The 27,043-nt window shown below is 40.5% G+C and overlaps 1 protein-coding gene across 8 annotated transcripts in view; it reads left to right on the top strand.

The window, feature by feature from the left end:
- Positions 1 to 27,043, top strand: part of ANKS1B (ankyrin repeat and sterile alpha motif domain containing 1B) — a 1,427,494-nt gene that overhangs the window by 1,292,710 nt on the left and 107,741 nt on the right. For all 8 annotated transcript variants that reach the window (XM_056798687.1, XM_056798689.1, XM_056798691.1 and 5 more), the window contains one exon: positions 23,616 to 23,723. In XM_056798687.1, the coding sequence (XP_056654665.1) occupies positions 23,616 to 23,723 (108 nt within the window). The remainder of the gene's footprint in view (positions 1 to 23,615; positions 23,724 to 27,043) is intronic.

Raw genomic sequence — 27,043 nt, 5'->3', positions numbered from 1 at the left:
TAGAGTTTGGAAAGAGAGCTTCATAAAACATTCGTGATATTAGAAGCTTTCTGTAAAAGGTATTAATTAATAAAGTGCAAAAGATCCTTCTGACTGGTCATTTAAAATCCATCATAATCTGACCAACTAGCATTACTCTTTATTAGCCAAAGTAGCACACTTGCAGTTCTTCAAACTCATATTTCATCTCCTTCCTTACCTTTCCCTGGCTATCCCTCATGCCTAAATTGTGCTCCCTTCTCACCTCCACTTCTCAGAAATGCCCTCTCCTGAGGGACATCTTTCTTGATTCCCCTAGTAATCAGTATTGTCTCTCTCCTCTCCAGTCCTTATTTACCAGTTTACATGTTGTGTCCTTCCCCCCCACTAGAATGTAAGTCCATTAAGTTCTGGTGAGGTTTTTCATTTTATCTCTGTGTCCCCAATGCCTAGCATAGTACCTTAACTTTCCTGGATGGTTAGCAAATACTTGCTCATTTTCTCCATAAAAAAAATTTTTTTAAGCACCTACTATGTGCAAGATACCATGCTCAATGCTGATTAAATTTAATTATGCAACAACCTAGTCTGAAAGATTGTCTTTTCCTCAGTTTTGGCTGACATTTTAAAATGTCAGTACTATTTATAAGTAAGCAGGTAGGGAAGGTTGAAGCCAACATATTTGTCACAAGGCAAACTTGCACATCTGGCTCCTTGTGTTCCAAAGCCCTTTCTGGAGTCTGTGTGTGTGTGTGTGTGTAGGTGATGACCACTGGCATGTAGTTCTGTCTGAGAAAACAAGAGATATCAGCAGGAAAGGTAGAATGGAGTGATTTTAGAAAGAAGTATGTGGCCACCACTTAGAAAAGGCATTGTGGGATTGGTATGTGATTTATTCACTTTTACCACTGAAGATAAAATTGGGAAATTCCTCTTTTCACATCCTGCCTCCAATTTGTGATCAAGGTTGAGTTGCTTTACCACTCTCTACCTCAGTTTCCTTATCTGTATGCGTGAGGGTCAACCTAGATGACCACTGGAGTCCCTTCAGTTCTAAATTTCACAATCCCCTTCCAAAATCTGCTCTTTGCAACGCTAACAATCTTCTGAAAACACATTAATTGGAATCCTTAGGGGCTCTCCCTACTAACTATTCAAGTTACACTGGCAATACCTGTTCTTGGCTGTCAGGTATCATGGTGCCATAGATCTGAAGCTAAAAGGAAGATCAGAGGCCTTCTAGTCTAACTCTCTCATTTTATAGTTGAGGAAACTGAGACCCAATGAAGACATAAAATCATAGATCTAGAGATAGAAAGAACATCAGAAGTCTAGTCCAACATCTCCATTTTATAGATAAGAAAGCTTGAGATTGAAGGAGGTTATACATGGCATGGTGGGTAAAATGCTGACCAGGAAGACCTAGGTTTGAATCCTGTCTCTGATTTGTCAGTGTGATCACAGGCAAGTCTTAGCTTTAGTTTCCTCATTTGTAAGATGAGGGAAAATAATGAGATCAAATGAGATTTTCAGTCTTTTTTTAGTTACTTTTGACTCTTCCTGACCTTACTTGGTGTTTTCTTGGCAAAGATACTGAAGTTGTTTGCCATTTCCTTCTCCAGCTTATTTTATAGATAAGGAAACCGAGGCAAACAGGATTAAATAATTTGTTCAAGGCCACCTAGTCAGTAAGTGTCTGAAGCTAGATTTGAACTCAATGTGAGTCTTCCTGACTCTAGGCTCATCCTCTATCCACTGTGCCACCCAGTAGCCCATCAAATGAGATAGACTATGAGAAGTAGTCTTCAAATCTTAACATATTTTCAATGACAAATATTATTACTCTTGTTAACCGGCTTACCTATAAGGTTGTGTCAAATCTTACAACTTACAAGTGAGATTGGACTTACAACACCCAGATTGTATGTATCAGATCTAGGACTTGAACCTGTGTCTTTGACCCCCACAACAATAGTCCAGTCTTTCCACTGTACCATACTGCTTTGGTTCTCCCCACAGGCCTGACTCCAATCTAATTTCCTAGTCTAATGTCATTGTATTGTCTTCCATGTGTTATATATTCCAAACAAATTTAATTTGACCAATGCAGATGCCTTTCTCATCTCCCTTGCTCATTGCTGTCCCTTTACTGATGCCCTTCCCCATGCCTAGAATGGTCCCACTATTTCTCAGTCCATTCAAATTCCTCCCATCCTTCCAGATCATGGCCAGTTCCTAACTTTCCCATGAAAAGTTGACCACCACAAGTGATCCTACCTTCTTCCAATGCTCAAAACCCAATGTCTGTATTTCTCTTGAACTGTTTGAATTCTTCCTTTATATCATTACATTTGCAAGTCTGCCTACCACCACCCAGATTCCAAGCTCCTTGAGAGCAAATTCATGTATGTATATGCAAGCCAGATAGCATAGTGAGCTGACTTCAAAATCACAAAGACCTAGGGTCAAACCTTGCCTCTAATGCATGTTGAGTCTGGCCATGTGGAAAACAAAGTTGGGTTAGGGCTAAAGGCAGCTGTTAGGAAATTTCATGGTATGAGAGAGAGGCACTTATTCACCTATGAGCCCATGAAAAGGTCACCTCAGCTCCCTAAATATCAGTTTCCTTAGCAATACAATGGGAGAGAGGCAAGGGTATCTATTTGGCCTCTGATGTCTCTTGTAGCTCTGAATCTGGGATTTGAACTACCAATTCCTAATTCCAAACCCACTCCTCTTGTGTTCTAGGCCAAAGGTATCAAACACTCCTCCAACCTTCCAGAGTCCTTTGGGGAACTAGATTAAAAAATAAGTTGGGGAATATTTAACAAAATAAATAAAAATACAGTAGAATATATATCATGTTAAAATGTGGTTTTTCCAAGTCAGGATAGTACTGCCATTTGGAGCAGTTAGGAAGTACAGGAGATAGAGTGCCATTTCTAGAGTCAGAAAAATCTGGATTCAAATCTAGCCTCAAACATTTACTACCTATGTGACCCTGGACAGATCCCTTAACCATGTCTGCCTCAGTTTCCCCCTCCGAAAATTGAGCCAGAGAGGCTGGTAAACCACTCCAGTACCTTTGCCAAGAAAACTTCAAATGGGTCACAAAGAGTCAGACATGATTGAAAAATGACTGAACAACACATGGTGCCTGCAAGGATTATCATTTGAGTTTAATGGCTCCCTTTTCTACTTGAGTTTCACACCACTGGGCTGGGCTGGGCTGCGCTGGGCTGGACTGGGCTGCCTTTCCACATCAGATTTATTGAATCACTCAGTAAATGCCTGAATTGAGTTGAAGCAGGCCAAATTGAGTAGGTTTTAGCTTTCTTTTTTTCCTAAATGTTAGCTTTCCCCTGTAGAATGGAATACGTGTACTTTCTCTTTGGTGAAAGTCATAGACTTCCAAAGAGATGGCTCTCTTTTTTCTAAAATGATGACCTACTATCAAACAGGAAGCAATTAGATGAAATTGATGCCTGTTAAAGTGAAACAAGGGATGGAAAGGAGCCATTTCTGTTCGTATGATTCAATATACATCTCCCACAGCCTCCAAAAAGGCTTCATTGAAAGGCATGAGAGCAGGAATGTGGTACAGCGGAAAGTATGCTGAATATGAAGCCTGAGGGAGTTACAGCTTGGTTCAAACTAGGTTCAGATCCTGGCTCTGGGACCGTCTCTAGGTGTGAGTGAGGCAAAGCCACTTCTCTGAGCATCTGTAAAATCCAGATGATCTTGGTGGTCCCTTCCAGCTCTTGGCTGATGCCCCCATGATCCAAGGACTGTATACTAGAAAGTGTGACTTTCAGAAATTCTTTTGCCTCCTGTGGGGTAATATGAAATGAAGCCGTAGAGATGAGGGTTCAAATATACCTAATGCTGAGCTCTTAGAAATAGGATTCTGATTTGGCTTGGCTGCGTGGTCACTGGCAAAGGCCTTTTCTCTATCTATATACAAAGAGAATCTACCCTCTTGAAGGCTACTGATTTTTTCAGCTGTCTGGACATCCTGTCACAGCAGTTAATCAGAGCACACAGAATTGGACCTCAAGATAGTTAAAGTAGCAAAACAAAGCCCATGTTCTTTCTGTTGTCTTAATGGCCAAATTGGAGCCACTCTCCAGCAGCCCAATAAATTACTCAGCAGTGAGCTCAGAATGACCAGTGAGTAATCAATTTGGCACTGCATAGAGAAACAGGAGCACTAATTACCCAAGACATGGCAAACAACATGCAGACTTTCTAAATCGAAGTCTTTGTTTTCAAATTCTTTGAGATAGAGTGATTGCTGAAGATCTTGGTCCTCTAGAACAAGTAGAAGAAAAAGATCAGCACTTATTGATTTGTGATTTTTTTTTTGCAAATATGCATGAAAATGTGCATAATACCTGTGAAAGCATAAGAAAACAATTTTTTTATTGTGGTATGAAGGACAAAGAGAGATAAGTATTTATTTTAAATGCCTACTATGTACCAGGCACCAATTTAACATTTGACCCTCATTATAACCCCTGGAGGTAGGTGCTATTTTTATCCTCATTTTATAGTTGGGGAAACTGAGTCAAGCCTGAACTTACATGACTTGCCTGGGGTCACATCGCTCTGAAGTGTCCGAGGCTGGATTTGAGCTCAAGTCCTCTTGACTCCAAGCCTAGCACACCACTGTGCCACCTAACCATCTGTGATAACCAGAATCAGACAAGGAAAAGTTTTGTTTTCTTCTCTTCTTGGGTCCAAGCTTGTTGACTTTTCTCTCTCTTTTTTTCTCCTTCCTTGTAAACATTTGTTATTGTGTTTATTTCTGCTCTTGTCCTCACTCCTCTTTGCAGTCATTCATGTAAGTCTTCCTACGCTTCTCTGGAGTTCTTCACTTTTTTCCCAGGTCATGTTCCCCTTGGACAGTTGGTAAAGGACCTCTTCTCAGAGTATTGTTTTTTAACAGAAGGAAATGCTACAGTTCAATGACAGTTCAGTGCACATAAAGATATTTTCTTCCTCATCTAAATCCAAGAACCTTGAAATCTAACCAGGAAACCATTAGGGATCCATACAGTAAAAATATATTTTTTAAAACCTTCCTTTTTGCAGAGCTCTTGGGGACTATAATAATAAAAATAACAATAATAATAGTTAGCATTTATATAGCACCCACTACATGCCAGGGACTATGCTAAGCATTTTACAAATATTATCTCCTCTGATCCTCACAGCAACCCAGTGAAGTGGGTGCTATTATTATTCCCTTTTTATAGATAAGGAAACCGAGGCAAATGGCTACTTGTTCCAGTTTAAGAGTCCCTAATTTGGGGTTGGTTCATTTTGGGTTTGTTTGGGGGGCTTTTTGTAGAAACAAACCAAAAAGAGTAACACAATATCTTTAACACAAATTAATTTGCGATAGCTTTTGAAATTAGGTCATGATGAATAACAGTGCATGAAAGGGGAAGGGTGACTTTTAAGGATGAACTCTTCCTTTCCACCCAGCACTGAAAGTCCCACCATGGGATGAGAAATAGATAAAAGGGAGAAGTTGGAAAATTGAGGACAAGGAATCTGAAGCAATTAGTGGGAAAGGTCCTTTCCATGTCCATAATTTTTTTCTTCCAGCCAGCCTGGTCTCCTAGTTGTTCTGTAAATGCCATGTTCTATCTCCCACCTCCTTCGTCCAGATTGTTCTAAATGCCTCAAACTCATTTTCCCCTCACATCTAAGGAATTCCTTAACTTCCTTCAAAGCTCAATTCAGGTGCCACCTCCAGAAAGAAACCTTTCTTGATTTCTTCCCAGTTATTAATCTTCTCTTTAAGCTTTAATAAATCTTAAAGCTGCCCAAAGACTTTTGGGCATTCTAGATATAGTATATGGATGCAGTAATTTCCGTCTTGTCTCCCTCGTTACAATATTAGCTCCGGAAGGACTGGGACTGGAGTTGCCAATATTTGTATCTCCAGTATTGATTGCTCTGCTAGGGCACAGCATGTTTAATAAATGTTTGTTGACTGAGTCCAGGACTTTGGTATTTAAAGGCTCATGCCAAATGAAGACTTGGTTTTTATCTGGGGATTTCAGGAAGTCTCAAATAGAATGGAACCCATCTGGCAGCAGGTAAGGCATTATTGGGGAAAATAGCTGTGGAGGACCCACTGTGCAAAAACTAGCTTATTAACAAATTTCGCCCACCGTAGGCAAATACCTCCCTGGCACCGCCAGCTGTATAAAAATAATTCAACCATTTTTCATCATCTGTTGTTATTCTAGCCAGTTTAATTTGACAATTATCATGAAGTGAAAAATGAGTAATTTCTCCCTGGGCAAGTGGTACTCTGTATCTGTAACGAGCTCAGTTACAATTGCAAACGAAACCCAATTTTCTACCAAGTGGCTGATCATTATTTCTCCCTTTGGTTCTCCCAAGGATCACTCTAATTGTAATGAATTACCTGGGCCCTTACAGATGTGCTATTTCCCCTGGGTGATACAGCACAGACCTCATAGAGGGGTCCTGGGGTAAACACCATCCTTATTTGTTTTTGGTTTTATCCATATTTACTACCTAAACCCTATAATTATGATCCAGAAGGCCGCCTGTAGTCTACCCATTCATCTGCTTTACCTGCATCTTTTCTTATGGTGAAGTGAATAGGTTCAATGTTTGACTTTGTGGGGCAGAAAGAAGATTCTGAACCTGTGGTTTTATTAAATTTCATCAAAAGAAAATTTCCATTGTGGAAATTCCTTCCACCAGTCAAACAATCCACAACCATTTATTAAATACCTATCATGACTGAGACTTTTTGTTCCTCCAATTTGCTGACATCCAGTTTTAAATGTGGCATCCCGAATTTTACTTGGCACCCCAGGAATTTTGTTTCTTTTTTTTTTTTACTGGAACCATGATTTCATCAACGTAGAAAGGCCCTAGTGAAGAATTCCCAATAAACAAGGTAGATAAACACTTTTTTTTCCAATTTAGACTTGGAGAGTTTTGTCTGGAGTCACTCCAACGTTGTGACTTCTCTAGGGTCACCAAGCCAATAAGTAACAGGTAGGATTTGAACCGAAGTCTTGCTGACTGAAGCCAGTTCTCTATCACTGATGTCAGCTGACTTCTCTCCCTCCAAGGGATCTCTAACCAATTCAAAGGACAGTAGGGCTGGTACCTTCATCATTCCAAACCCTTTCCTGATATTGCTATAGCCTAAAGCAATACAACCAAAAAACCAATTAATCCAAGTAACAAAATCCATGAAGTAATCACATTACTTGAATTTGTACTGTATGCCCATTGTGGGCAACTAGGTGATACAGTGCACAGAGCACCAGACCCGGAGTCAGGAAGACTCATCTTCCTGAGTTCAAATCTGGCCTCAGACACCAAGTCACTTAACCCAGTTTGCCTCAGTTTCCTCATCTATAAAATGATAGCAAACCACTCCAATATCTTTGTCAAAAAAACAAACAAACAACAAATGAGATCACAAAAAAGTAAGACAACAGAAAAACTTCTGATTGGGTTAGAACCAATCACTTTTTTCCCATAATCATACTTTAAATATTGAGAATTCAAATATGCTTTGGGGGGGGGGGGAGGCTGCCACATGACACTTTTGATCTACTTTGTCCACTGTTTTGTCCCATTTTACAGATGAGGAAATTGAGAGGAAACTTTTTTCACATGAAATACCATCTAGCTATACCTCCTCTCTTTATGTGATTATGGCAACATAGTAAATAGAGAGAACTTGGAATCAGAAATGCCTGAATCCAAGTCCTTCTCTAGACACTTAGTTGCTGTATGATCCTGGGCGCCTCCCCTTAACTTCATCAACAAAGCAAGTAGGTTGGACTCAATGGTCTCTATGGTGTCTTCCAGTCCTACATCTTTGCTCCTGTTAATTATTGTGATATTGATGCATTTTTGAGGCAACTGCAAGACTTTACTTATCCCTCTCCAATTCTGCCAGCATTCCAGCCTGCTGAGTGAGATGATGAGGGACTCTGAAACTCTCCCCATTGGTTTAGCAGGTTCTCCTATCTTCATGTTCTCAGCACACTCAGTATGCATTCCAACCTCTGTCTTCTTTCTAGTCCTGGATACCATCTCGAGACAGAACTGACAAGGTTGGAACCCTACAACCATGCCACTAGAATCTTCCCTTTAGTTTGAAAAATGATAAGAGTCTATATGTTTTATAGGGGTTTGACAATCCACAAAATGCACTTCACCCCACCACCCTCCAAAGCAGTCCTGGCAGGAAGGGAAGGAGCACAGATATTTTTATCTTCATTCTACAGATGAGCAAATTGAGTTTCAAAGAGACACAGTGACTTGTTAGTCCCCATGCCTTTGCATAGGTTATCCCTATATCTAGAACATTCTCCCTTCTCATTTTTGCTTCCTATAATCCCTAGATTCCAATCCTCCAGGCTCAGCTGAAATGGTACTTTCTACAAAAGGCCTTTCCTGACCCCCACCCCCATTGTTAGTGCTCCTACCCCAAAAGAAATTATATTTAATTTATGTTTTCTTTTTTGTGTACACATGGTTTCCTTCTGGTAAAATGTAAACTCCATGTGGGCATGGACAGTTTCATCTTTGTCTTTGCATTCCCATTGCCTAACACATAGTAGGTGCTTAGGAATGCTCATTAATATTTTGCTTGTTTATTGAACTGTTAGAGGTAGGATTCTTTCCTTGGCTCCTTCCAAAAAAAATATGGCAAGGTACCACACTGAGCTCTGACATTCATTCCTCCATCCTTGCCCTAACTGGTTTCTACGTCTCTTCTCCATAACTAGATGTAATCTCCATGAAATCTCCACCAACACGACTCTGCCATTATTTGTCCAGCTTTGTGCCCCAGCCCTAAGCACAGTTGAATCTAATTGAAATCTGCAGCTAATTTCTTGAAAACCTCACTTCAGCTAATATTTGCCACTTCCTCCCACATCAAGCTTTTTCAGCAGACCTGCTGACAAGAGACATAATCAACTGATGAGAATTTCATCCCTTTTCCCTCCTCTGCTGAAGTCGCTGCTAAGTCTCAGTGAATTGTCTCTAACAATCTAAAAAATAACAATATAAAAAAATCATGTGCAAACAGGCAACATGAGCCCAGGAGTATGTGACAGGAGAAGGAATACAGACCCTGGATAAACCATAAATCAATAACTAGGTTTTGGTGTAGCTAGAATTGTCTTAGCAGATTAAGTGGCTCTTGAAAGTCCCACTCTGCAAACTTCCTTAAATTATACAGAAAGGCAGAGGATCATAGATTTAGAATCAGCAGAAATATCAGAAGATTTTGTAAAATCCTTTACTACAATCAGATATAAGGTTTCTCTTGGTGTTCCTCTGATCATGGTATTTCAGAGCCAGTAGAACCTTAGAGTTCCTCTGGTCTGAGCCTGGGGCAGTTAGTTGGCATAGTGGATAGAGGTGCCAAGCCTGGAGTCAAGAAGACTCAATTTCAAATCTGGTCTCAGACACTTACCAGCTGGGTGACTCTGGACAAGTCAATTCACCTCCATCTGGCTCAATTTCTTCATCTGTAAAATTAGAATATTAATAGCATCTACTTCATCAAGTTGTTGTGAGGTTCCAATGAGATCCTATTTGTAAAGTCCTTAACACAATGCTGGGCACATAGTTGGTAATGAATAAGTTCTCATTCCCTCCCCACCCTACCTAGATGGATGTAAATGTTGCATGTAGAAGCACACGTGTTTTGCATATATGTATATATCTGGATGCCCACAGAAGGGTAATGAATCCCGGTAACTGTGCATCTACAAATTGAGACCATCTGGACCACAATGTTGCATATTAGGAAAGAGTACGTAATCTCAATTATCCAAGGAAAATCAATCGTGGAGTGCCCTGGATAGTTGATAACTTGGGCAATAAAAGAAAAATGAACTCTGGAGTACTCTGCCAGCCTCTTAAAATTCAGGTCACGTTGCCCATTGGTAGTATGCTGCATAAATGCTCGAGCTGGGAGATGAGGTTGGCATGATCCCAGGTCTGCCAATACTGCCTCAGATGTGGCTTAGAGCATACAGGGCCCTTTTTTTATGCCCTGGTTCCTTTTTTCCTTGAACAATCCAGAAGCTTCAGGAAATAGAGCTTCTACTATAGAGACTAAACAGAGCCAGAAATCGTATTATAGGAGAGACCCCTAGATTCAAAGATGGAAGGAATCTCAGAAACCACCTACTCTAGTTGCCTCCTTCATGAAGATGAAATGAAGAAAAGGAGGCACAGAGAAGTGAAGTGATTGTTATAATTACAGGGTCATAGATCTAGTGATGGAAGGAGCCTCAGAAGAGCCATCTAGCCCAACCCCCCTCATTTGACAGTTGAGGAAATGGAGAATCAGTGAATTTCTTTAGTAGAAGAAATGAAAAGAAATAGAGCATTTATCTCCCTATAATATTTTATTGTATTTTTCCCCAATTACAGGTAGGAACAATTTTTAACATTTGTTTTCTGACATTCTACAAGAAGGCCAGTAATGTGATATAGGTTATATATGTGCTATTATGCAGTATATAAAATAAAACATTTTTCAGCATTACTAAGAGATTTGCTCAGGATTACACATAGGGAATATTCAGGAGTTAGGATTGACACTGATATCAGTCCTCTGATATCAGAGTTAGTAGAGATTCCATTTGATGATTATTTTCTCTTCAGAAGGTTTCTAATAAAGTCATATCACTAGGGAAAGAGCCTTGTAGATCATCAAGTCCAGTACATTCATTTTACATAGGAAGAAACTGAGGCCCACAGAGCTGAAGTGTCCAAAGTCACTCAAGTAGTAAATGACAGTGCCCAGGACTCAACCAAATTCTCCACCTACAAATCTTTCCTCTGAAAATTGTTTTCCTCTTGCTACAAGATCATTTCCCATGGCCTTCCATCTCCCAACCATGTTAACCACTTCCTTTAACCTTAGAGTTTTAGAATTTCTAAATCAGTGATGTCAAACTCATATAAAATTGACACACTACAATCAGATAGGAACTGCATTTTAATCAGGTTCCAGCCACATTTGGAAGTATTGTAGACTGCCTACTAGATTCCTTTGGTCTCTACCATCTTTTTTCTTTTTTCCTTTTTTGGCTATCTGTCTCACTTGTTTAGTTACTGAAGTTGTAGAATTTAGAACATGATAGGCAACGGATCCCTTGTCTTTTGGTGTCATATGACATACAGAATGGTTTCTGCTGAGCTACATGGGGAAAGAAGCAGTTGAATAGAAAAACAATAGCAGACGGAACAAGCAATCAGGAATCAGAGTCTAGTCAAGTGAGGGGAGGGGGCGGTTCAAACAAGGTAGGTAGAGGAGAAGTTCCAGATGGCAGGATCGTAAGGAAGTCTCTCATCATAACCATGCTAGAATGATGTGAAGAAAATGGAGGTGCTAAATGACAAGATTCAATTCAATGGAAAATTGAAGCATTTATTAAGTTCTTATCATGTGCTAGGCTCTCCATTAAGTCGTTGGGATACACAGCCAAAAGGTAAGTGAATCTGTGTCCTCAAGGAGCTGAATTCTTGAGTTATAGAAGAAGAAAATTATGGAAGAACAAGAGGAATTTTAAAGAAAGAAGAATCTCTATTAGTAACTCTTAGTAGAAAAATGAAAAGAAATGGGGCACTTATTAGCATAATCATTTATTATTATTTTTAAAGCACCAGACCTGGAATCAGTAAGCCCTGATATTAAATGTATCCTCAGATGCTTATTAGCTCTGTGGCCTTTGTCAGTTGCTTTACCCATTTGCCTCAGTTTCCTCGTATGTAAAATGAACTGGAAAAGGAAATGACCAATCACTCCAATGTCTTTGCCAAGAAAACCCCAAACAGGGTCATGAAGAGTCAGACAAGACTAAAGACAGTAAATATAATTAATGAAGAGTGGTATTGCATAGTGGATGAAGAACCAATCTGGAGGTCAGGAAGACCTGGGTGCAAGAGCAACTTCTGACACTTGTTGGATGGGTGGCCCTGAATAAGTCTCTTAGTCTCTCAATGTCCTTAAGTTAACACTGAGGATAGAGGCAGCACAACTGCAGGGAAAACAGCCCTCAAGTTTTAGTCCTGACAGTATGGGACTGTGATCCTCCCTCAGTCACTTAACTAGATGTGGAACCCTGGGGCAGACCAGGAACCTGTCTGGAATTCAGTTTGTTTGTTTGTTTTATCTTTAAACTAAAGTCATTGGACTTTGTAACCTCTAAGGTACCTTTCAGTCCTAATTCTACAAATTCTCAGTGATCAAGTGAATATAAATGATTTATAGATGGTTAAATGGATGAACAGATGATAGATGGATGAAAGGAAAAATAGACAGACAGACAGATAGATAGATAGATAGATAGATAGATAGATAGATAGATAGATAGATAGATAGATGGATGGATGATAGGCAATATAGAAAAAGCAAGTATTTATCAGTGCTTATGTGGTAGGCACTAGATAGAGATGGTGCATCTACTAAGTACCTACTGTGTGTCCTAATCTGTGACAAGTGCTAGAGATACAATTTCATGCAAAAAAGTTCTCTATCCTCAAGAAGCTAAGGCTCTAATAAAGGAAGATACCCATAAAATGGAGCTGGAAAATGGAAAGGGAGTTCCTGAGTGACCTCCAAAGTACAAAACTAATGGCAAGGGGCAGAGAAGTAGGGAGAAAGAGAACTGAAGCTGAGCATCATATGGGGGTCTTTGGTGGATAGATTAATGGAAAGGCATGACAGGAGATAGAGTATTTGACTTGGATTCAGGAAGACCTGTATTCAAATCTTGTGCTATGTGAACATGGGTCAGTTGTCCAGTCTCTCTGAACTTCAGTTGATTCATCTGGAAAATGGGGATAATAGCACCTACTTTATAGGGTTGTTTCAAAGAGCATGTGTGTAAATGGCCCTTCAGATCTTGATTCATTATCTAAATGTCAGCCATTCTTGCCAATTTGCTTTCCAAAGCATGTGCCTTGCTAACAGGCTCACCCAATTAACACGGGGGCTTTGGAGTCATAGGGTTTGATTTTTCAAACACCATCTCTTGACTCTTACTACCTGTGTAGCCCTGGGTGAATCATCTCTTCTCTCTAGGTCAAAGTTTCCTTCTTTGAAAATAAAGGTTTCAGTTGACTTATAAAATATCAGCATCCCTGATTCTATTGACTTATGATATTTGCACCCTACCAGACTGTCCTATGTCTAGGATGTAGAACAAGACAGATAAATTGCTCTTTAGCCAAAACAACTCTCTCTCTCTCTCTCTCTCTCTCTCTCTCTCTCTCTCTCTCTCTCTCTCTCTCTCTCTCTCTCAGAAGCTCAGACATATTTATTCTCTTTATTGCATAGTCTCTGGCTCAAATTATCCTCTGAGTGAATCCTACTGACCATTTCAGGCTTCCTTTCCCATCTACCCAGATATGAGAGGTACATGTTTCAGCTTCCAGAGGAGTATGGAGGTGAAGTTATGAAGGCTTTAAATTTTTTCTCTCTGCCTTGTTACACTCACCAAAGCAATAGATGGACTGAATAGATGGGCTTTAGATTGGTAATTTGGAAGAATTTTTGTCTCAGTAGGTGACTCCATCCACATAGGGGACTCCTGGAGAGGGAAACTTCTCTACAAATGCATATCAATCAGTCAATGAATAAGCTTTTACTGGGTCCCTATTATATGCCAGGTCCTGTAGTAATCTGTGTGGATATAAAGCCCTGTGGATATACTGTTATTCTCAAGGAACTCATACTGGAGTCTACAAGCATACAGATTAATCATCATCCATCTGTACCAGGAACTGTGCTTGCTACTGGGGATTAAAAATAAAAGAAAAATATTCCACGCTCCCCAGGATCTTATAGTCTTTTAAGGGAGAGTCCATGTACATATATAGTAAACATAAAATAAATGCAAGGTGATTTGGAGGATTGGGAGGGCCCTGGTAGCTCAGTAACTAATAATATTTGAGCTGACTCTTGAAGGAAACCAGAGTCTAGATAAGAATCTCTCCTTAAATGTAGGAGTCTTAGAGAGTTCTAAAATAGGGGAAGAATGAATTTAACAAGCTGAGATGACGGAGGTACAAGTAGGAAAAAAGTTCTGGAATTCTTATACTTGTAACAATAATGCTAGAAAGGATCTTAAAGGGCATTCAGTTCAACCCCCTCATTTTACTGATGAGGAAACTAAGGCCCAAGGAGACCAAGTGGCTTGCCCAAAGTCAAACAAGCAATGAATATCAGAGGTCACATTTGAACCCAAGGCTTCTGACCCCTCCCCTGAAATCTAACACCTCTTTTCACCATTCCAAGGTAACACATCTTCCACTCTACAAGGATTCTTAACAGTTTTGTATGTCAAGGGTCTCTGGAAGTCTAGTGAAATCTTTGGATTGCTTCTTTTTTAAAATGCTTTTTAAATATATAAAATAATGTGCACAGAACTACAAGGGAAACCGGTGATAATGAAACCATTTCTTTAGTAGTTTTTAAACATGTCCACAGTTCCCAGGTGGAGTGTCCCTGCCTCTCTTGTGGAAGGGGGTGATGGAAACTTTCCACATCTCACTAAATGCTTGTTGAAACAAACTGAGTAACAAGGGTTGTCACTGGAATGGCTGCTCCTTGAGCAAAGAGATTATTTTCACGTTTTGTCTTTGTCTCACCAGCATCATCCCTACCATTTTGGTATAACCAAAGAAGTTCGGGGTTACAGAGGTGTCTACACTTCTCTGTCTACACTGTCTCTCCTCTCCCCAATAGAATACCCATTTCTTACTTGCGTGTTGGTGTTGTGCCTGGTACAGTGGAAGTGGGTAGTATTGAGTGGGGTATAACCTCCATTCTCAATGTTTAAGGCCCTGTAAACATCATCTTCTTTGAAATTTTGCACCAACCAGGCAGTTCTGCCCCAGAATGAGACCCACAGACTTGCGTGGGATCCACTCTCTGCCTGGAAGGCATCCAGAGAAGGGGGTGGGGGTGTGATTCTCTCTGAATACAGAGTGGGATCCTAAAACACAGGATGGAGCTCCGCTAGTGCCACCGAAGGGGAAGGAAATCGTCAGAACAGTAGGAGGCTGTCAAGAAAGGGGGGGAAGGATGAGGAAGGGAGGTGGGGGGGGGGGAACATCCCATGGCTGAGTTTGGTGCCAACCAGCCCTAGCGAGGATGCTCCTCAGCATCTGGACATGTGTCCTCCCGGGGGATTTGTCTGGCTACATGTGTCGTTCTGCGTCTGTCAGCTAAATCCAGGCTCTGAAATATAACCGATGCAAGATGCAACGCTTGGGAACATGATGTGAGTCTATGATTCTCCCCGGAGGCCTCGGTCCATCTCAAGCAATAAATAGATTTCATGCAGAACACGGCAATGCGCTGTAACTACATTACTCTCCTTTGAGACTCGGGTAGACTCACTACTGCGTTCTTGCATGACTTCATAGCATTCAGTCTAGCGTGGAGAGCTCTTTGGCAAGGCTGGAAGTGTTGTATGAAGGTCAGCTGCTACTGCTGCTGTTGAATTTGGGAGGCAGTGTTGTTCAGTGGGCAGCCCGCTGGATATGGAGGTAGCAAGAATTGGGTTTCAGCTTCCCCTCTTCTGAGGACCCTGAGCTTCACTTTCCTTATCTGTAAATATGATGGCCATCCCACTGGACCTTGAAGGGTCCAACGTGCTCATTTTAAGGATGGGTAAACTGAGACTCACCCAGCATCACCCAAGCACCCCTTATTATTTTATCTGAATTTCACGGGAACTGTCCATGGCAGATACTTTCAATATTATTCCCAGTGTAGTATAGCAGAGTGAGTCTAGTTCAGTCTAAGTTCAAATACTGCTGGGGAAGTCACTTCTCCTTCTCCAAATCTGCTTCCTCAAGGATCCAATAAATGGGTTGACCTTTATGGATTTTATAATCCCTTCTAGGTTTGGGTCTATGATGCTCTGAAGACATTTGTTTAAATCCCTCCATCACACATCCTGTCTGTGTAATTGTGGACAAGTCCCTCAACCTCTCTACAAGCTGGAAAGCGGGTGTTAGCCTACCTTAGTGGAGTTTCCTCATCCAAGAACTCCTTCTCTCAATGAATTATCCCTAATCCTACCATCATCCAGGAATATCAGGGAAGTCAACAATGAACAGTTTAGGAGAAAAAAAAGGAGAAAGAGAGAGACACACACAGAGATGGAGAGGGAGAGAGAGACAGAGAGGAAGAAAGAGAGAGACAAAGTCAGAGAGAGAGAGAGAGAGAGAGAGAGAGAGAGAGAGAAAGAAAGAAAGAAAGAAAGTGTTTTAACCATGTGGCATATGTGGCATGGTGAGAGTTTGATGTGGCATTTCTTCTGACATGAGCAGATCCATGCCCAGTTAATATGACATTTTCTATGTGAATTCCCTTCTGGCAAAGAATGTAGAAGCTTGATTGGCACTATTGATATAACATTGTGCTATTTGCCACTGTCTAAAACCATTATTAGATGTATAATCAGAGCAGGAAGGGCCCTTAGAAAGCATGTTACTTAACTATATTTGCCTCAGTTTCCTCATTTGTAAAATGAGCTAGAGAAGGAAATGGCAGACCATTCCAGTATCTTGGCCAAAAAAAAAAACCCTAAAAAATCATCTTTGCATCAGTTTCCTCATCTATAAAATGAGCTGGAGAAGGAAATGGCAAATCACCTTAGCATCTTTACTAAGAAAACCCTAAATGGAGTCACAAAGAGTCAGGCTCTACTAAAACAACTGAACAACATGGTAGAAAGGGCGGTGGTTTGGAAATTGGAAGATCCAACTGTGAATACCAGCTGTGTGACCTACTCAAGACACTTGGTTTGAATCTTACTACAGAGATATAACTATGTGTCCCCCCCCCCCTCAAGTCATTTAGTTTCTGGACCTCAGTTTGCTGACCTAAAACCTAAAAAATGATAGTCTTCTATGTAATTTACTGATGGAATTTTGATTTAAAAAAAGGTCTTCTAAAGTTCCTTTCAAATCTCAATTAATGATCCTAAGTCACTTAACCTTTTCATGCCTCGGTTTCTTTATCTGTACATTGAGAGTTTAGACTATGAAGTCCCTTTCAGTTCTAAAGCCCTGAACCTATGATTCAAACCTCCTCATCCTATCTCAGCCTACTGATGGCCTTCTGACTTTTCCTACACCAGTCAAACTTCAGGCTTGCTCTGTGACTGACCCTTCTAGATATATATATATATATATATATATATATATATATATATATATATGTGTGTGTGTGTGTGTGTGTGTGTGTGTATATATATATATATATATATATTATATATATATATATATAATGGTAAGATTCTTTTTTTTAAGACAGAATTAAGGGGCTGTACTATGAATTTTGAAACTCCCCGGCTCACAGCTAGGAAGTATCTGAGGTCAGATTTGAACCTACATCCTTCCAACTCCAGACCTGGCACTCTATCCATTGTGTCACCTATCTGCCCCATGGATAATATCACTCCTTAATTTTTATTACCAGTATCTAACACAAAACCTGGTATCCGTGTTGTTCTTCACTCATTTTCAGTCATGCTAGACTCTCTGTGACCTCTTTTGGCATTTTCTTGGCAGATATTGGAGTGATTTGCCATTTTCTTCTCCAGCTCATTTGACATATGAGGAAACTGAGGCAAACAGGGTTAAGTGACTTACCAAGGTCACCCAGATAGAAAGTATTTGAGGTGAGATTTGAACTCATGAAGATGAATCTTGTTGATCCTAAGCCCAGCTCTCTCTCCTCTGCGCCACCTAAGCTTTCTTGATTGATTGCTTATGTAGCAAGAATAAGGAATATCTCATGGATAGCCCCCATTCTCCAAAGATGGTCCAGTTTTATACAGGTTATAACTGGCACCTCTGAAGACTATTTGTATCAATGAGGCCATGGGTATAATTGACTATAAATACAAAGAAGAAGAAATAATTGATATTTGTTTAGTGCTGTAAATTAGCATCCCTTATACTAGCAATACTAATTATTAACATTTATAAAGTGTTTCACATATATCATCTCAGAATGTCCCTATGGACCACCTGGTATTATTGCTCCCCTTTCACAGATGAGGACGCTGAGACTTGCCCATGATCCTATAACTTAGCATGTCAGAGGTGAGGCTTCCTAGCAAAATCGAGGGCCAGTGCTTTGTCTTCTGTTCTAGGGCTGCCCTGGATACCCTGCTGACCCTTCAGCACCTTATTGGATGCATGCCTTTGTGGTCTATTCTTTTGGGGCTATTTCCACCCAACATGCATCCTTCCACTGCCCTATAGGTCACCCACAAGTTCGATTCTTCTTTGTAGCAACTCCAGGAGAATACTAAAGGGAAAATATGGGATGCTTTTTATTTTTGTCTGTGGCATAGCTTGAGAATGTGGTTTTTTTTAAGTCCTTCAAAATTCATAGTACAGCCCCTTCTCCATTGCCTAATTTCCTCAGTTCCTATTTCAGATTAGATATTAAAAAATAACTACAGGCAGGTCCTAGCTTGCTGAGTACATCAGTGGTGTGTTACCTTCGAAGAAATCTGTGCAACTTCAAGAGCATCGCTACCTTGGACTGGCTTACTTATGAATATTATCTGTCCTACATCCCCGGTCTGAGACCTAGAATCAAAGGACAGAAAAGACTTTGGTCCAAGCCCTTCGTTTTATAGATGAGGAAACTGAAGTCCCCACAGGGAGATGAAGGAATCTGCCGTTGTTCACAGAAGTATTAAATAGCAAGGGTAATATATGAAACCCAAAGCCTCTGGCTCCACGATGATCTCCTGCCCACTCTGCCTTGGGATTGTTTTTCTTCTGAAAACCTGTCCCTTCCTACTTTGAGTTTTTCTCTGACTTTTGTTGTTATTGTTGTTCAGTCATATCTGATTTTTCCTGACCCCATTTGGAGTTTTCTTGGCAAAGATACTGCAATGGTTTTCCATTTTCTTCTCCTGTTCATTTGGCACATGAGGAAACTAAGGCAAAAAAGGGTTAAGTGACTTACCCAGGATAAGTGTCTAAAGCCAGATTTTAACTCAGGTCTTCCTAACTGCAGGTCCAGCACTCTATCCATTGAGCCATCTAAATTCCCCCTTTCTCTGCTTTACTTATTCATTGGGATTTAATCTCTTCTGTAGACTGGGGGATTTTGAAGGCAGACCAATACCTATTCTGTAACAATCCTTAATCTAGACACTACTGCTGTGGGCTTCTGACCTTTGATCTACATTTATATTCCAATCGAACTCAGTTGAGAAAGAATTAATTAAATCCTCCCTATGTGTACTGGACCAAGTGCTAGAAATCTGAAGGCAAAAATGAAATGGTCTCTGCCTTCAAGGAGATAAAATTTTACTGGGAAAATAACATACACAGACAAATGCAAAATGTAATTGAAGTAAAAGGCATTATAAGCCAAGGAAATTAGAAGCTAATGATGGCAATGATGGGTCCAAGGGCATTTTTTAAACATGGATGACAATTGAGGAGATCAAAAAAGGCTTCTTATAGGAGGGGTGCAATTGAGCTGAGTTTTGATTGGAGTTGGAGATTCTAACAGGGAGAGGTAAGGAGGAAAAGCATTCCAAACCTGATGGAAAGACAATGCAAAAGACACATACAGGGGGGCAGCTAAGTAGCTGGGTCCTGGGTTCAGATCTGACCTCAGACACTTCCCAGCTGTGTGACCCTGGGCAAGTCACTCAATCCCCATTGCCTAGACCTTACCACTCTTCTGCCTTAGAACCAATATACAGTATTGATCTAAGACAGAAGGTAAGGGTCTTTTAAAAAAGATATATATTCAGAGACCAGAGATAGATCATCATATACAGAGAATAGTGTTTGTGAACAGATATGCTCAGTACTCCTACATTTTGTGTTCTGGGCTGACCTAAGAAATGTCTTGGGGAAGTATCCTTGCCTCAGTGCCCTACCAGCTGTGTGAGCCTGAGATGGTTCTCCGGGGCTCCAAGATGAGAAGACAGTCTGCATCAGTGAAGAGAGAATCCTCACTAGGAAATGCCTTCTCTAATGCAATCTCAGCTCAAGAGCTGAAAGGACTTCCAAGGCCATCTTGCCCAACCCACTTTCACAAATGAAGAAAGTAAAACCCAGGAAGGTTTAAGGGATTTAATAACAATAACAATAATAGCTAATATGTACATATTGCTTTAATTTAATTTTTAATTAAATTTTATTTTATTTTATTCACATAGTGCTTTATATGAATTCTCTTGATTGAACTACATTACAACCCTATGAGGTAGGGACTATCTCATATGGATAGTGGAAGATTAAATGCACTAGAAAGATAGTCTATTATGATTAAATTTTTTAAACCTTTAGAAGCAATACAAATTATTGGTTTCAAGGCAGAAGAGTGGTAAAGGCTAGGTAATTGAGGTTAAGTGACTTGCTGGGGATCACACAACTAGGAAGTGGCTGAGGTCAAATTTGAACCCAGGATTTCCTATCTCTCAATCCACTGAGCCACCCAGCTGTCCCCTGTATGATTAAATTTTAAGGTACTGCTTGGAGTTTGTCAGAAATTGTGCTTAACAGGGACTGTATTTGACTGAACAACCTAGGACCAAGAATGAAGAGAATGCAGTTAAATTCTTAAGAAAGACCCTGTTCTTCCATGGAAGTTCCCTCCAGTCTGTTAGAATCCACCCCAGCCTCTGTTTCTTTTCTGTTATCTCAACGCTGGGAGGACCAGATGTATTTAGATCAAGTTCTTTTTGTTCTGGCAGATTTTCTGGAATTACCCACAGTGCCTTCATCCACGGTTTGGGTCTTGGCTACACGAGTGACAAGTGGGTGAATTCTGGGATTGCAGCAGGATCTCCTGTGAAGTGGGGTTATTTATAGAGAGTAGGGACATTTTATCCAGTATTATCGACCCATCCTTTTTTAGCAGTGATTCTAAAACTATGACAGCAGAACTCGACTTGTTGGTCTGTGGGCTTAACATGGAAAAGTCTCTCCATTCACTGCCTGTTCTCTGAAGAGAGTCATAGCCACCACATATCAGTGTGAGTTGCTGAATCGCCCATAATCCTTAAATGGGTGTTAGAATTACACTAATAATCCCAGGGAGGAAAGATAAAACTGATTTCTAGAATGAAATGTCTTAATCATCACTTCCAGGGCAGGGAAATTTCTCAAGGTTGGCCAAATTTGTTGTTCCAAAGCCTCCAATTTATTCTTTTCATTCTGGTGAACTAGACATCTTTGAGAAAATGAGCCAGATTCCCTGGACCTTCTGTGGGCCAGGTTGTCTCTGATGGCACCTAACTGAGACCACAAACTAGCTACCACCTGCTTCTCTTTTCCAAAAATGGATTCACTTGAGAAAATGATTTAATAATAGTTGATGGTTCCTTTTGTTGGTTTTTTAAAATAAGTATATTTGTTTGATTTTATGTGGCCAGATTTTCATACAGGCAATCAGCATCTCTTAAAGGGTTTAGTTTGGGGTAGGGATTGGAACTTCAGTGTAGTCCTTCTAATCCATATGTGGCCATAAATGGAAATTAATGGACAAGCATTTTTATAAGCTCCTACTAAGTGCCAGGTGCTGGGAATACAAAGCCAAAAGTTAAACAGCCCCTGAACTCAAGGAACTTATATTCAATCAGAGGAGAGAGAGAGAGAGAGAGAGAGAGAGACAGAGAGAGAGAGAGAGAGACAGAGAGAGAGAGAGAGAGAGATGGATAGATAGATAGATAGATAGATAGATAGATAGATAGATAGATAGATAGATAGATGAATAGACAGACGGAGAGAGAGAGAGAGAGAGAGAGAGAGAGAGAGAGATGGATAGATAGACAGATAGACGAATAGACAGACAGATAGATAGAGAAATAGATAGATAGATAGATAGATAGATAGATAGATAGATAGATAGATAGATAGATAGATAGATAGAATTGCTAGAAGAAAGAGAGAGAGAGAGAGAGAGAGAGAGAGAGCGAGCGAGAGAGCGCACTAAAACTATGTTTTGGTCTATCCTATCTCTCTTTCTTACAATAATTGTGTGAAAGAGACTTTGTTCTGAACAAATCTAATTAAACTTTATCCTACAGCATCCCCTTGATGTACTGGTCTAAAAACCCTATCAAAAAAGGGAAATTACATTAGTCTGATAAAACTTGATTTCAATAAAGCCATGCTAATTGTTTGTGGCACTTAGTTCTAGATGTTCATTCACTAAGCAGCCCTCTAATATCTTGTATTCTAAAGTTTTACTAGGAGACCAAGGTCAAGCTATAGTTTGTATCCTCTACTTCTTCCTTAGGTGTTGAAAATTGGGGTATTTGCCTTCCCCCAACAGTTCTCTCATTCTCTCTAGTCCTTTCAAAGATCACTGATGGTGGCTCAAAAATCACATTTCCCAGTTCTCCCAATACCCTGGGCATAATTAAGGGGGAAAGGGAAGAAAACAAGCATTAATTAGGTTCTTACCTTGTGCTAGGCTCTCTGCTAAGCACTTCATAATAGAGGTAATATAAAATGGTTCCTTTGACCTCCTCCAGGGTTTCTGGGTGTTCCTTTTTAACCTCTACATTATTTAAGATTTCAAGTCCCTTTTGGCCACCTTTTCCTCTGTTTTTAATTTAAAGTCTTCTACTTTACTCAGATAAACCAGGTGAGGAGGGCAAAGTATATCTCCAGACTTTAAGGCTGACATCTAGAATTATAACCATACCATTCCATAACCCACCCTGTAGTCATGCTGGCAGAAACAGAATAGTGGATGGGATGAAAGCAGGTCTGGTCCAGTGAATCCAGTCTCAAGGTCATTGGGTCCTAGATCTAGAGCTGGGAGGGACCTCAGAAACCATTCATCCAACTCTCTCACTTAACAGGGAGTAAAGTCCACAGAGGTACAGTGAATTGTCACACATGGATTAAGCAGCCAAGCTAAGATTCAAACCAGGTCCCATCTCTAGATCCAATATTTATTTTGTTATACCACACTGTCCCCAAGCTCATAACACCTATGTATTTTTTTCATTATTTCCTTTATCTTTGCCAGGACCTTCTCTGTCTCTTCTCTCTCTGATATTTCTCCAAGTCCAGATTTCTGACATCTTTTCTTTTGGGGGGCTTTGTGCATTCATGTTATTTGACCTCAATCTCTTTTATGCTTTCTGAAACTTTTCTCCTCTGGACCTCTTTGACCAGCTTCACAACTTATATTTATGTTGTGGGTTTTTTTCCTTCCTAGGCTTTAACATTCATAACATCTCTCCCTCTCTTCCACTCTTCTCCTCCATTTTCTCCTTCTACATTCTCCTCTCTCCTCTTTATCATTCTCTGTTTTCTCTCTTCTCTACTCATATCTTTTCTCCTCATCATTCTCTCTTTTCTGCTCTTAACTTCTTTCCTTTCTTTCCCTCTCTTCTCATTTCCTTTTCTCACCTCTCCTTCCTCTTCTCACCTCTCTTCTCTCAGTTTTCTTACTGGTAATTAGATGCACAGAAATCCCTGGAGTCTGTTTTGAAGGGAGGGGAGAAGGGGTTTTTCCTTAATACTTTTATTTTTACTCAGACAAAATCTTTTGACCCAAATATATATTGTTTCAGGTTTTAAAAATCAGTTTGATTGGCCACAGAAAGCGTATTTTGGCATCCCTGGGAGACAGGCTACACGAGGATCCTCCACAGAAACCCCCTCGTTCCATCACCCTCAGGGTAAGTTGCCTAAATGTGGCTTTACTTCTCAACAGTTAATGCTTAACAAATATGGGGGCTTGCCAACTGCCTGAAACTGTAGCTCAGGAGGCATGGGCTGTCTCTTACCCATGTAACTTACATCCTCTGCATTCAGGTGAGGGGAGGGGGGAATCCACTCTATTTATCTTTATAATTTTATGTTGTTGTTTTTAATCCATTTGCTGTGGCCAAAGGAGCATATGAATATTTTATGTCCAGATGTGTAGTTCATTGGAATTCATTCCAACAAACCCCTGCCTTTTCAGTTTCCTCTGTCACCGTCCTTGCCAATGGATGGGAATTCATTCTTTTTTTTTTTAATCAAAAACCTCTGATCCACAGGAAAAACATATTAATTAAGGGCCACAGCAAAGTAAAAAGTCTTATAATAATTTTAGTCTGTGATTCTGACTTTAGAGCAGAATATAAAACCTTCCACCTGCCTGCTTTTAAAAGAAAAGAAAATGGAACTGACTTTTAAAGGAATGAAAATGATGCTTGGGATTCATGTTATGAGAAATTTAGGGCAGAGAAAAGGTAACAGACAGGGAATGAGAGAGAGAGAGAGAGAGAGAGAGAGAGAGAGAGAGAGAGAGAGAGAGAGGAGATAAAGAAAGCAGGAAAGAAATGATATGGAAAGAGATACTGGAGGAAAGAGGAGGGGGTAGAGATAGGAAAAGGAAAGAGAAGAAGAGAAAGTAAAGGAGAAATAATGTGGAAAGGGGATAAAGAGAGATGGGAAAAGTGTGGAGATAAGAGTAGAAGAGAAATAGATAAGGAAATAGAGACTAGGAATAGAAAGGAAAGGGACAAAAGACTAGAAGGGGGTGATAAAGAAAGTCAAGGATTTGGATAGAAAATATAAACTAGAAAGAGGGAAGAAAACTGAGAAGGAGCTAAGCAGAGGAAAGAAGAGAACCAGAAGTAGGGAGAGAGATCCCAAGACTCCTGCCCAACCAACATTTACTCCCCACATCTCTAAGCCATCTCATTGTGTCAACCCACCCTTCCACACCATCCCTAATCTGATCTATATCTCCCACCTACTAGCCTCACATCCTAGGTCCAGTAGATTGAGAGTCTTTCTCAGGCCACCCAGGGCCACCATAGAACCCCTCCCATAAATATCAATTCAGGTCACGTACCGTTCTAACAGCAAAATGATTAACTTCTCCATCTTGAAGTGCTAACTTAGACTGGGTCAGTAAATATAGTCTAGTGCAGGACATTAAATCCTGACTCTCCCATTTACAACCAATATTACCTTAGGAAAATCATTTCTTTGCCTCATTTTCCTCATCTGTAAAAGGAGGGAATTCTACTAAAGAGCCTCTGAGCTCCCTTCTAGCTCAAGACCTAAGATTTAACTCTGACTGAGGAGATTCTTCAAGGGTCTATGTAATAGCAATTGAATAATTTTCTTAGCAAGAGGCAAGAATGGTCCCCACACACATTTCCCTTCATCCATTTAAATTTTCAAAATTTAATCTGTAAGCTGGACATTTGGATGGCAACTGGAGGTCCCTCTACCCTAGCCTTATGCCCTCTTGCGATTTAGTTCTCCCTGCATAACTTTGTCTATTTGGCCTCTGAATCAGGGGGGGTCAAGACATGACAAAAGGCAAAAGAGTTTTTGCAAATTCCTGGGCCATCTGCAGGGTGTAAACAAGATCAGTCCATGAATAGGTTGCATGACATGACATAATTAGCTCCAGGATATTTCATAGAGAAAGTTGGGGATTAGGATCTAATGGGAGAGCAGAAGAAGATACAGCTAAAGAGAAGGGAAAGGAGTTAGGTCTGATCAAATTCAAGGATGGAAGGAAATGGAGCACAGCTCCTTTGGGCTAAGGGAGAAGATTTTAGAGATGTTTGGGGAGTGGTATTCAGAAAGCTGGAGAGCCATTTTCCTCCTTCAAAGGTCCCTCCCACCGATATAGATCATGATAAACTTTGAGAGTAGAAGGATTCCTTCTTTTGCTTTAGATAAAGAGAAGTCCATGGAAGAAGAGAAAGAAGTTTGCAGCCATAACAACAGGGAAACAGAATTTATTGAAATCTTACTAAAAGGGGCATTGACTCTGTAGTGAAAGGCCTGGGTTCAAATCCTGCCTTCCACACAACCTGTGTGACTTTGAACAAGTCACTTAATTTCCCTGGGCTTGAGTTTCTTTAAATGTAAAATAAGGGGATTAAACTAGATGGCGTCAGGGGTGCTCAATTTTTTCTAACTCCTTTTCCTTCCCTCTCTATTCTTCTCCCTCTAACTATACCCCATCCCACCTCTTCCCTGAGAGTGATTAATAGAAATATTTTCAAAAAATAATGATGATGATGAAAATATATGCAATGGCTTAATTCCCCAAAGCTTCCTTGGTCCACTTGGGAACATCTTTTGGGAGAAGAAAATGGAGAGGCAAGGAATAAAGGAAGGCCCAGGATCTCCCAAGTTTCCTTCTCTATATAAATACTAGAACCCAGTTCTCAGGAGTGCCTTGAAAGACACTATAGCATAGTGGACAGAGAGTCAGCCTTGAAGGCAGGGGGACCTGTTTTCAAGTCTTATCTTTGCTACACACTGACTTGTGTGATCCTGGGCAAATCACTGAAACCTTCAGTGCTCTAAGCAATTAATTTGCTAAGACTCTAAAATTTGACCTGCACTGGTCAAGGGAGGGAGCTTCCTGAACCAGAGAAATCGCAGGTCTCATCCCTCACCCTCTCCTTAACTCACTTCAGACCAATTTCCATCAGATTCAAGTTCATTTTCCTACCTCAAAAGGGAAAAAAATTCCCCATCTGTCCCATTGTTCACCGTTCCATGGTCGTCGCAATGCTGTCTACACACTGTGTGCCGTGCTGTCCCTTGTCACCAACCCACTCTCTGAAGGTAGATCACCATCCATTGTGCCCCACTTGGCAGCGTCAATCATCATCACCTATTCACGTGCACCTACCAGTTTGTGAGGCCTGTGCTTCATCATGCACAGGCACAGGCTCCCTGTTTTTTCAGAGAAACGATTGACTCTTGGGGTGGTGCCTCACACACTGAGCTCACCGCTAGTGCTGGTGTCACAAACTGGAGGCCCAATTCTTTACCCTCAAATAACTCAGTTAAAACACTCAAGAGGAAAAAAAGCGCTGAATATATCATACCATTCATTAGTGGAATGGGAGAACGCCATCCAACTCCTTGGCATTCTCCCTGCCCCCCCACCAAAGCCTCCCCAATGTTTTTGTTTTGTCAGTCATTCAAAGTTTTAAAACCAACGAATACCCACTAGAATATGGTATTTATT

This window comes from Monodelphis domestica, chromosome 5, assembly GCF_027887165.1.
Source record: "Monodelphis domestica isolate mMonDom1 chromosome 5, mMonDom1.pri, whole genome shotgun sequence".
NCBI lineage: Eukaryota > Metazoa > Chordata > Mammalia > Didelphimorphia > Didelphidae > Monodelphis > Monodelphis domestica.
The sequence above is the reverse complement of the archived record's forward strand: the minus strand, read 5'-3'. Positions and strand labels throughout refer to the sequence as shown.